This window comes from Dermochelys coriacea, chromosome 10 (genome assembly GCF_009764565.3).
Source record: "Dermochelys coriacea isolate rDerCor1 chromosome 10, rDerCor1.pri.v4, whole genome shotgun sequence".
NCBI classification, from domain to species: Eukaryota; Metazoa; Chordata; order Testudines; family Dermochelyidae; genus Dermochelys; species Dermochelys coriacea.
The window spans coordinates 29,033,305-29,045,655 of NC_050077.1; the positions used below are offsets into that span (position 1 = coordinate 29,033,305).

General features: G+C 40.9%; 1 protein-coding gene across 21 annotated transcripts in view; it reads right to left on the reverse strand.

Moving 5' to 3' along the window:
- Positions 1–12,351, reverse strand: part of RBFOX1 (RNA binding fox-1 homolog 1) — a 2,470,149-nt gene that overhangs the window by 1,555,685 nt on the left and 902,113 nt on the right. For 2 of the 21 annotated variants that reach the window (XM_043493162.1, XM_043493158.1), the window contains exon 1: positions 6,828–7,720. The exons of 13 other annotated variants lie outside the window; for them this stretch is intronic. In XM_043493162.1, coding sequence (XP_043349097.1) covers positions 6,828–6,830 — 3 coding nt within the window. In that variant the 5' untranslated portion in view covers positions 6,831–7,720. Of the gene's footprint in view, positions 1–6,393; positions 6,558–6,827; positions 7,725–12,351 lie in introns of those variants that run through there. 6 more of the 21 variants (XM_043493163.1, XM_038419729.2, XM_043493156.1 and 3 more) reach the window with 5 other exon arrangements.

Here is a 12,351-nt window from a genome sequence, read left to right on the forward strand (position 1 = left end):
AGACACAGCGAGCAGGGAGGGTCTAAGAGCCTGAGCTCCACCATGAGCCAGAATGTTGACACTTTTCAGAGTAGCAGCCATGTTAGTCTGTATTCGCAAAAAGAAAAGGAGTACTTGTGGCACCTTAGAGACTAACAAATTTATTAGAGCATAAGCTTTCGTGAGCTACAGCTCACTTCATCGGATGCATTTGGTGGAAAAAAAACCCACCAACGATCTTTAGCTCCGTAGCACGAGCCTGAGTCAGTTGATCTGGGCTCCAAGATTCACTGCCACAGGGGTTTTTTTTGCAGTGTGCATGTATCCTAGGATCTTCAAATCATCTTATGAGGGGAATATGTAGATACAGTCAAACACCAATTTAGCATGGAGTACTAATACCCTTTTCCTGATACTCCCTATTACATCTAAAAATGAAGTGATTTACTAATCTTATTAATGGGCACTAGCTGGCCTTGACCAACTAAAAAAAGAAACATTTTGTTTACTCCATCCCCAGCTTAACACCCCCAGCCCACAAAAACATACACACAGGAAGACAGATATAAGCCCACTCCCACCCAATACAACACCTTATATTAATGCAACATGCTAACGTAGCACAGTTAAGCAAAAAAAATTCAGTCAATTTGATAGTTTAGTGTGAATGCACATCTTTAACTCTGCACCTTGAACAGATGCATTTCAATACAATATTGCTATTTGGGATCAAAGGTTATTTTAGATATACATGTGTATCCAAAGTTCCAAAAATGTCACATTTTATGATGTTTTTGAGAAATAGCATATCATCACATAACTTAAGACTGTATTGTAAACCATAAAAAATGGAGCAGAGTTTTGTTTTAATAAACACAGGGGATAGAGTTAAGGCTATGTCTTCAAAGTTATCATATTTGCTAACTTGTATGCTTATCTGTAAAAAATATGGCATTAACAGATTTTTTCATGATATAACCAAATTGCTTTATAACAAATATTTCATACACTCTCAGGTATCCTTTGAATAGTCATTGGAATTTCACTTAAACTCTTACTTCTGATAGGCTTCTATACAATTCTCTTTTAAATAAATTAAGGGAACTGTAGTTTAAGTGAAAGATATTTAAACTTGCAAAATCCAAATTTTGATGTATACCAGGAATTTTCTTTTTGCAGTTGATGTTGTCACCTATCTAATTGAAGTCCAAACTGTGTATCACAGGCAACCATTTCTGTGTGTCCTTCAGAATCTTTATATGTGTTTCAGACTCCATACCCATGAAAACTTATGCCCAAATAAATCTATTAGTCTTTAAGGTACCACCGGACTCCTCGTTGTTTTTGTGGATACAGACTAACAGGGCTACCCCTCTGATACTTAGTACTGTTAGGCACCACTCTGAAATCCCAGCAGCCAAAAAGCATTTTCCTGTGTCAAATATAATTTCCTTTTGGAATATATTCGTTATTGAACACATCAACTTAACAGGTACAAATACAATGGTCTTATTTACATTAAGTTGTAATTTTGCACACATTCTAACTAGGAAGACAGTACAATGATCAAGAAGGGAAGGGGAAGACTAGGGAAAACCATTAACTAAACCATACTGTTTAGTTTTTAAAAATGCATCCCCAGAAGGGTAATTAAGATTGTTAGATTTTATCAGAAACTGAACATGGATTGAAATTGTTTTAAAAATACATATTCTAAAAAAATAAGATTATCCTTGTTATTAAGATTATTATTAAGGAAAGTCAAGTTAATTTTTTTAATTGAACTAATTTCAATGAATTCAAATTCCTGATAGAGCATCCCTTAAACAATACGTTGAGAATTTAAAAGGAAAGCAACCAAATACCTCCCCTATAATTTCTTGGGAAAGCAGAACTGTTTTTTCCTGCTCTCTGGTGTTGTTCATGTATGGCCTGATACCACACCACTGAATCCATCGGAGCTTTGACTTTGACTTCCATAGTCTGAGGACCAAGCTTTTGTATAAAGTATACAATTATGCCACCCAAAATATTAACTCACACTCCTCTTCATTTTTCTCTCATTGTGCACATCCCTGCCTCCAATCTCTTCAGTTTCAGCTTCCCTGATGCTACTAGTAAACATCATCTTTCAGGGACAGTAGGAAAATCATGCATACAAACTCTCTTTGTAGCACCGCATGGGAGTGAAGTCATCCTGTGGCAGGAAGTACAAGTGGCAACCCACTGAACAATGAAACTATCCACACACACAATAAATAGAATGAAAATGAGAAAAATATTCTTCCCTTGATAAACTTATTTCACCTATAGTAATATTAGTGGTTAATTTCAACTACAGTAGGTATGAAATTTTCAGACAAACAGTTTTCTGGTCAACTGTGTCCCTTTAAAGTATTCTACCTTTCATAATTATCAGTCATTTATTTCTCTCCTCACCCAGGACTAAGGCCTGCATTTTGCAACTGTTTCCACACAGACAGACCCTGGCCAATGCCCAGGGCCCCAGTGAAGTCAGTTAGGTTCCTCAAGCAAGGTCTTTGAGCAGCATCAGAGCCTGAGAAAATAGGTGGAGACTCACTGAAATATAAGAGGACAGAAAATGTAGAGCAAAAGGAAATGGATTATTTAATTCATACTTGTGGAATTTAGTACTGCAGGAGGTCACCATGCAAAATACTGTGGCTGGATTTGAAAATTGGCTGCATCATTTAAAGGCTAGAGCATGATGAATTAGTTACTGTTGATTATTTCTCCAAGGTTAGCCCTTTTATCTTTCTCTGATTTGGACAACCTAACCTTTCCCAGTAGTAGTAGTTCTTGAATTCATTTGGGCTATGATTCTTCTAGATGGAAATTTATCTGTGCAGAGGGCCAGAACGAGGCTGATACTCCAGTTAAATCCCACATAAAAGTCTTATTTTCATGTATGATTCATCAAGATGAATGTGAATAATTTCCCCACCATTAGCCCAGCTACAATCACAAGTAACATTCATAATTGTGCTAAGGAAGGGCTCAATCCTTCAGCCATTCACGTGTTAGACTCCTAACATCACTGGGAGTGCCATACATGGAGGGGTTGCAGAATCAGAGTCTACCGTAATACTCAAATGGAGCCAGTCTGGTGTCACTGAAATTACATCGGGGTGGATTTGCTCAACTTTTTGTATGCCTTGAATCTGAAGATTGACTGCATGTGAAGATCAAGAATATGTTCCCAGTCATAAACATGCACACTGCTACCAACATGTCCACAATCCTCACCCTCTGACTACTACACTGCCCAAATACCAGGCTTCCTTAGGAAGGATGGGGTTGCTGCATCAGTATCATTAGCTACGGGGCAGCCCCTGACTGGATGAATCAATGGTCTCATCTACTGTATCAAACTTTAAGTTCTCACACTTAGAGAGAAACATGAATATTTACTGGAACACCTATTCAGTTCACATGTACACTTACGGACAGGCCAGTGTTTACTGGCAACAATGGGAAAACTCAAAGATATACAGTGATATTTCCCCCCAAATAAGTAAGTGCCAGTAACCTGCACTAGAAATCAGCAATATATGCAGTATACAAATCACACACAGATCAACACCATGCCACATAATTTTGCAATGCAATTAAGTCCATTTGAAATATCCACTTAGAGTGTATTAAAAAAAACACTCCTCCATCTACAAAATTTAAAGTTGTACCTATTTTTACCTTTCTTTGAGTCGGTTTTATAATCCTCACTGCACCTTAACCTATCTACCAACACCAGATTTAAATTGTGGAAATCCCAGGCTTCCTCTAAACTTTAGTCTAAAGCTAATCTGAAGAAAAGGTTTTAGCAATAAACCTTCTCAGGATGGTATATGAACTTCTTTGGTGATCAATTGAACTGAGCAGATTCTTTTTTATCTTCTTGGTTTATTTAACAGGTTGTTTGTTTGTTAGTGTTAAATCAAAAAGGACACTTGTAAATTGATATTCCCCTTTTCTACCACTTTAATCATAAATCTGTGTCTACTGTGTTGTAATGTAAAGAAAGCTACACCCCGTATGTACAGAGGAAATGGTTTACATTACAAATGTGTGCACCAAATCCTTTTGGTGCAGTGTTCCTAATCTGGGGAAGGCACTAAGCTCCCCCAGGAGAGACGTAGGCACAGAAAGACCTTTGAAGTGCGAAGCTCCTAGCCTCTTCTCCCCAAGTGGTATTACAAACCAATACTCACTGTAGCACTGCCTGCTGTTTCTGGTAGCAGTGCTGTGTACTGGGTAGCTGGGGAAGGGACAAAAAAAAAAAACATGTGGCTAGCAGCAATGGCAATAGCTGTGGGCTATGACAGGAAATGGAGAATCTTTGTGAGGCTGAAGGAGAGACAGGAGAGCCAGTAAGGGAGGAGAAGGGAAAAAGTCTGTGGGGAACAAGGGATGGAAGAGAGGCAAGAAACAAGTGGGGAAATGGGATACAGAAAACAGAAAAGGACAGAGGAGAGAGGGGAATGGAGGCACAGGTTAGAAGTGGCCACTGAATTGGGCCATGATGCATGGAGACATGAGAATCTCCAAAACAAGGTCGGCAGCCACTGTTTTAGTGCTTTCCCCAGGAGGTAACCTCACTACTTTCCAGTTTGAGTTAGTGCATGTCAATACAAAATTAAATATTCATACTGTGAATTATAGGTCATTTACACCAGCTGAGGATCTACCCCTGTATTTCTACATTTGCACTCTTTGCTAAAAGTACATATTTTATTAATCCAAGAATTAGTGAATTCAGTCTCCTCAGTGACACCTGACTTCTGCAAGTTTTTCTGGTACTTAAGGATACCTGCTTCTGAAAACAAAAATGTCCCCATTACCCAGTGACCTCAAGTGCCATGGCTATTAGCATTATCAAAATTATCAACATATTGTGAATTTGACCACAGTACCTGTCAGCTGTATTGTTGCTAACAAGTTAAATGTTAGCTTAAAAAGGAATGCAGGCTGCATAAATACAGTCCTCATTTCAGAAAATGCCAAACCCCTTTGTCAGACGTATTTAGCAGAATAAATCAATTTTAAGGGAAACTTGTTTATCCAGCCTTTGAAGCCTGTGCAAGATACTGTCTTCAACTAGACATCTGACTGGGATTGTAATTAGAAACACTAAATATAAAGTGTATCCCAAGAAATCAGTACTTCAAACCATCCAAGTAAAGAGAAATACTAAATAAACTTAGAAATACCATAATTTGAGTTGTCCTAATTTGTTTGCCATAGTTCTAAGTAAAGGGCCTCTTCTGTGATCTAATACACTTTGCTAAAGTTAAATTTAGTGTCTTATGAGAAGCATACACTGAAAATGCCCTTCACTTTCTTTCTACCTAACCTTTGCAATACACTTTCACAGCCCCTTAATGGACCATATTTCTAAACCTGCAAAATCATATTTATTTTATGAAAACAAGAGTATCTTCACTTTAGATTGTGAGTTAATTATTATGGGATAATAGATTTAGGAAGCATGGTGCTTTAAAACTCTTTCCAGACATACACTGTATTATCAGTCTTTATTACCAAAACAAAAAATCTTGTTCTTGCTTTTAAATATAGTACGAAAATGTTTACTCTTTGTTAGACCTAAATAATGTAAATAACATTCAATATCTTCCAGTCCTGTAGCTGTACACCAGGGCAAAATTTAAAAAGAAAAGTCAGTTCTCAGGACATTGTCCTCTATGTCTTTATTACATTTTATAACTCAATTTACCTTGAATGAGCAGAGTTTTTGTTACAGTTTAAATTAGTCATCACTAAATTGCTGCTTCTTAATAAGATTCGAATGACATACTTTGCCATGTTCATAAACTGGACCAGTTAAATGACAAGTTGCAGGCTTTCACAAAATCTTTTACAAATTTAAATAATTTGGAAGAATCAGACTTTAAATCAGTAATTCATTTGAAAGCAGATTCCAGGATTTTTGCCTTTTTTGAAATGTCATAGGTTCAGTGCCCAAAGCTTCCCCTCACTGTAATATCATCTGATATTTTTCATAAGAAAATCTAGCTGTAGTCACACACACACTTTTGCTCAGCTCCCCATAACTAGAGCTGGAAGCTAGGTAAACATTAGCTTGCATTTAGGATTCTGCTCTGTGTTAACAGATTGCTTTATTAAAAAAAAAAGTGTTTGAATGATGTTATTCAGTTATCTGCTTTGCTCTCCTTCTCATCCCACACTTAACTCCCATTAGTTTCCTCCACATATACATTTATCTCATTGGCATGATCCCTGTTTCACCCAATCCAGGTCCCCAGCCTGGGCATGCATCTGCCTCCCTCTCTTTTGAACACACCTGCATATGAAAACAAATGTCAGAACTTGTTACCTGAACCATGTTTCAGTAACTTTTCTGCACCAAATACTTACCAGTATATGCACTGTCAAACAGGCACAACACAGATCCCTCCAGCAGCAATGGAGATACTAGCAAGATATCATTGCAAATGGGATGCATGAGTGAGGCAAGGAAAAGAAGGGAAACTGGCGTTTGACTTAGCATACACTTCAGAGCAAACACATCCCTTCCATTTGTTGCAGCACTTGGCTTTCGAAGGCAGAGCGGGAGCACCTGAAGGGGACTCCTCCAGCCCTACGTTCTCCACACGGTCCTGCCCTGAAGTGCCACTTTGAGAGAATGGCTTCCGATTGAAAACGCGGGGGCTTCCTTGAGTAATTCCCCACCCCCACAGTAAAGCAAAACAACTCTCCGAGCTGCTGGGAGCAGCTAGGGGGGCTTCCCAGCGCACCAGGGGCTGGTACCTTCGCCCGACCTCCCTCCCCCAACCAAAGGCTCAACTCACCATAAAGAGAAGAAGGCGGCTGAAGGGGACTGTGTCTCTTCCGCTCCGTTCAGCAGCGGCTCAGAGGCAAAGAGTTCGCACCTCCTGGGCACGGGCAGCGCACAGAGAGCCCAGGGGCAGCTGGGGACGCTTCCCGGCCCCCGGAGCTCCTTCCCCGCAGGAAGGACGCGGCGGCTCTCTCCCGCCTTCACCAGGGCATCCTGAGTCCCCCGCTCCCAGCCCCGCTGCCTTCCTCCTCCTCCCTCACAAGTGTCACTTGGGCTGCAGCCAGACGCGAGCGGGCAAAGCTCCCGTCCGCGATGCGAGCCTCGCGCTGGCAGAGAAATCCCTGGCGAGGAGTCCCGAGCTCGCGAGGAGAGTCCGGGGCAGCTGGTGGCGCGGAGGAGCTTGCAAGGGCAATCGAGAGAGCACCTTGTGCAGTGCTCCCCTAGCTGGGAGCTGACGGCGAGCTCCCCGGCGCGCGCCTCAGGCTGGCGCTCGCAACAGGAGCCTGGCGCAGCTCGTGGCGAGGTTCCCCGCTAGAGCCTCGAGCTTGCAAAGAGGTTCCCTCATGCAGGAGCCTAGAGCTCGTAGAGGAACCTCCCCCTCCTGCGTGGGAGCCTGGAGAGCTTACAGAGGAACCCCCCACCCCGCCCAAGCTGGCGAGGCCCGCGCCGGGTGAGCTAGCGTCGGGGGATTTCCCCGGAGCCACTCGAGCCTGGTGACTGTGGGTTACGGGGTTCGCCTCAAGGCTGCCGGGAGAGGCGCAGCTTCTCCCCAGCCGGCGCTGCAAAGCGGCTCCGGAGAGGGAGCGAGGTGACCTTCAAGCCCGCCGGGGTGGGAGAAGCAAGCGGCGGCGAGGAGAGCCGGGGCGAGCAAGAGCAAAGCGGCCGGCGCTGGGAGGGGGCGAGCGGGTCTCCCTGCCAGCATCCCACCCTCCTCCACGCGCCGTTACGCCTGCACCTCGGGATTGGCAGGTGCAGGCAGGCTCCCGGCGCTCTGCTCTTGCTCTCTCCGTTCAGCCATCGAGGGACCCCCTACTAGCCCCCTAGGGACCTGGGGCTCTGCGGTTTGGGGGGAGGCCGTGGGGTGGGGTGGGGGGGGGGGCAGGGACACTGCACTCTGTTCAGAAGCACATTACTTGCCATCACGCACAGAAACCATTTGGGGAGAGGGATGGAGCGAGTGTAAAATGGATACTAGCCTAGGAGATAGCACAGCTGCTGGCTTATTACACTAGAGAGATGGTTACAACTTTTCCTGCAAAGGGTTGTCATAAGCGGGCTCGATAAAAAGCCAACCTAAAAACGGGGCTCCCATGGCAAAACTAGGCAGGGTTTGACACTGCTGCCTGTCTGACAAATAATAATACTTACGTGACAGTTGGGAAGTTGCTGATTAAAATGATGCCTTTGGCAATACTGAGAGATCTTTGCCTATTTTCCTCCCTCCCTCGGAAAACAAATCTTAGAGGAATTCAAATGCTGAATTAATGAGAAGAGGTACTGTAGCATCCCCAGCTCCATGAATTATTGTTAAACAGGTCTGACAGCAGCTAGTTCGAAGGAAGTTTGACAAATAAACAACATCAGGACCTGTCAAAAATAGTGATTTATCAGTTTTAATAGGTTAGGTATTAATTGGTATAATTATCCAATGTTTGTGTGTTGCACAGTGTGTGATTCTAGCAAATTAGTGTTATTATGGTTTAATAATAGGCACCTATGAGAGGTTGGGGATGATTTATATAATGACAATTCCCATTTTATTTAAATATATAGATTACAATGAAAAATAGTTAACATTTTGAAGGTTCAGGTCATCTAATTAAAAGAAAAAAAACACTTGAATAATTTAAAACCACACCAGATAAAAATGTATGAATACTCTCCCTCTCTATATTTTGTATCTGTGCAGAAACAGGAGTGGAACTAAGACTTTTTTTTAAGTTAGTTAGCAGCAAAGTATTACTGGGAACTTTGAGCACTTACACTAGTAAGTCAAAAGTAAATACTTGTGATCCAATACTGAAGTCATTAAGACATATATCCAACTTTATCCCTGTAAAGTAGTCCCATTGATTGCAGTGGGATTACTCATACAGGTGAAGTTAAACACATGCCTAATTATTTGCAGGATTGGAGCTTTAGTAAACAATTCAGCACAGAACCTGTTCCTTCTACTTTAGGCCTAAAATTATGGGCCTGATCCTGTAAACACTAAACTCAGTGGACCTAGTCATGGGTCTACATTTATTCAAGTGCACAACTGCTGGCCGAATTGAGGCATTTTAACCAATTTCCTAGGTGTGAAATAATTAATTTATTTTTGTCAGACATGCAGCAGTGGCAAATTAATGAACTGAAGGCTCATTTTTAACTCAATGGGACTACTTACATCTGTAAAGTTATTCAGATATGCATTTTCAGGATCAGAGTGTATATTACCAAATAACTAAAATATGCTCTCTAAAAAATGTATGGCCTGACCTTGTAACTTGATCTATGCAGGCAAATCCCAGCACTTGTGCAGAGCCTTATTGATTTCAGGTGCATCTAGTTGCAGATCAGGACTTTGAGGTTCCTGCATTACTTGTGTACCCAAAAACTCACACTAAAGTTGAAATAATGAATTCAATGGGTGCAAAAGAGAAACATAGCTGGAACTATAGTGTTATGTTTGTTTTTTAAAGTGCTGCAAAAATATTTTACAGTGGTAACCCAGAGTTATCACTGGACAGTACAAGACATCTAACAAATCCATATTCATTATGGTCATGAGGAAAAGGAAGGTGACATCAAAAGAAGCTTTAGCATACATGTAAATATAGCAGTAGCATTTCTTATGTGCTCCACCAATTTTTCTTTTCATAGGGGTGCTCTTAAATGTAACTAATTTTCCATATTACCTCTGCAAATCCCTTCTTATCAATTACTGATAATTCTGATGGGTTTGTGATATGGACGAATATCTCCAAGTACCTCAGTATTTTTGCTAAGACAGAACTGAAATAGGTACTGCAAGCTAAATTTCAGTGCACAACACTACCATTTAATGAGAAATGTTCATGCAATATGAGCTAAATTCTTGGTTTCACTGAAGTTTTCGGAGCTTTGTCATTGGGTTCTATGGGGCCAATCCTGCTTCCATGGAAGTGAAATTAGAGTTTTGCTCTTGACTTCAGTGTCAGTAGCTTTAGGCTCTGCAGAATAAACTATCCTGCTGGTCAATATTGTCTCGTTTCTTTGTTCTCCCCTATCTGTCTGTATACACCTGTCATTTCTTTACTTATACTTACACTAAACTGTTTGGGAGAGGAGCTCTTTTTGTTGCTTGGTACAGTGGCTAGCTCCATCACTAGGGCTCCTGACATTATAGTAATACCAATAATAAATAATAATTAGTAATAAAGGATGGTCCAGTGGTTAGGATGTTAGGTTAACATTTTGGACACTCAGGTTCAGTTCTCTACTCTGCCACAGATATCCTGTGTGTGTTCTTGGGCAAGTCACGTAGACTCATATCCTTACATCTATTTAGGTGCATAACTCCCATTGATTTCAAGACTGGTTTCAATGAGAGTTAGGTACCTAAATACATTTGAGGATCTAGGTCTTTGTCTCTCTGGGCCTCAGTAAAACATCTGTAAATTGGGGGAAACAGTACTTCTCTACCTCACAGGTGTGTTGTAAGCATAAATATATTAAAAATTACAATATTATAGTTATGGAGGCCATAAAAGAAGCTAAGTTACATATTGTACAAATACAGCAGAACTCACAAACCAGGAAGTTTAAGGCCTCAGTCCTACAAACACTTTGGCACGTACTTTAAGCGTGAATAGTCCCACTGAGGCCAACTGAACTATTTGTTTCAGAGTAGAAGCCGTGTTAGTCTGTATCCACAAAAAGAAAAGGAGTACTTGTGGCACCTTAGAGACTAACACATTTATTTGAGCATAAGCTTTTGTGAGCTACAGCTCACTTCAGCGGATGCATGCAGTGGAAAATACAGTAGGGGGATTTTATATATATTTTTGTGGATTGGTCTAGGCTGAGGTTGATGGTGGGATGGACATTTTTGAAATCATGGTGGAATCCTCAAGGGCTTCTTTTCCATGGATCCAGATGATGATGTCATCAATGTAGCGCAAGTAGAGTAGGGGTGTTAGGGGATGAGAGCTAAGGAAGCATTTTTCTAAGTCAGCCATAAAAATGTTAGCATACTGTGGGACCATGCTGATAATAGCTAATCTTAACTAATTAGCCTCTCACAGTTTGTTTGGTAACTTCCAACTTATCTGTATGTATGTATGTATCTATATCTTACTATATGTTCCATTCTATGCATCCGATGAAGTGAGCTGTAGCTCACAAAAGCTTATGCTCAAATAAATTTGTTAGTCTCTAAGGTGCCACAAGTACTCCTTTTCTTTTTGTGAACTATTTGTGTTTAAAGTTAAGCATGCACCTAAGTGTTTGCAGGATCAGGGCTGCCTGCATAGTCATCAACTATGACAGAGTTTTTCTTTCAGAAGTCCTATAACAATAATACATTTGTGTTTTATATGAATGCTAATTATTTAAAAGAAAAAATGTTTTCTTACATTCTGATTTCCATGTCCCCTTTCATATAGCCCCCACTGCATAGAACAGCCTTGCACTTCATGCATATCAATATTGTTCAATCCATTTGTTAAGTCTTTCAATGTTGTTATTAATTATGTGTTACAGTAGCACCTAGAGGCCCCAACTCAGATCAGGCCTGCAGGTGCTGTAAGAAGAGACAGTCCTTGTCTTAAACACAAGACAAAGCCTGGGCAGGGAATCAAAGGCACACACAGAAGAAGTGAAAAGAAAAGGAGTACTTGTGGCACCTTAGAGACTAACAAATTTATTAGAGCATAAGCTTTTGTGGGCTACAGCTCACTTCATCGGATGCAGAAGAAGTGATTTGCCTAGGGCCACACAACAGGCTAGTGGCAGAGCAAATGTTTGATGCAGAAATTATTGGATGAGGTTCTTTGGCCTGGTTCAGTGGTCTGGAGATCAGGCCTTAAAATCTATGAATGCCAACCCCTCAAAATAAGATGCAGAAAGTATCAAAGAGGACTTTGTTGTCACTCCCAACAGCCTGTGGGAAAGGATTCTTTTCTCTCAAGCCTCTCAAGGTATGCATAGATAGTCCATGGTAGTGAGCCTCCTAAACAGGTGTCCTGACTCCCATACCAGTGCTTCTTTAATTGAACCACACTGACCTTTCCATGTATGATATATCCACACATTATCTTTGGTATTTGTCTGAGTTACACAGTAACTTCTTTAGGGCAGAGAAATCCTTGGCATTTGTAAGCCTTTGTAAAGCACAAAAGATGTTCAAAGCATTCTATAAATAATAATGATAGCAGTTTTATCCTTAAGTGATAATACAATGAAGTCATAAATCTGGGTTACTAACATCTTAGTCATTTCCACAGTAACTGTTTACAAAGAGAAAAATCACAGAATTTAAATGTAATTGTCTAGTCATGCAGGGAGATGAAATG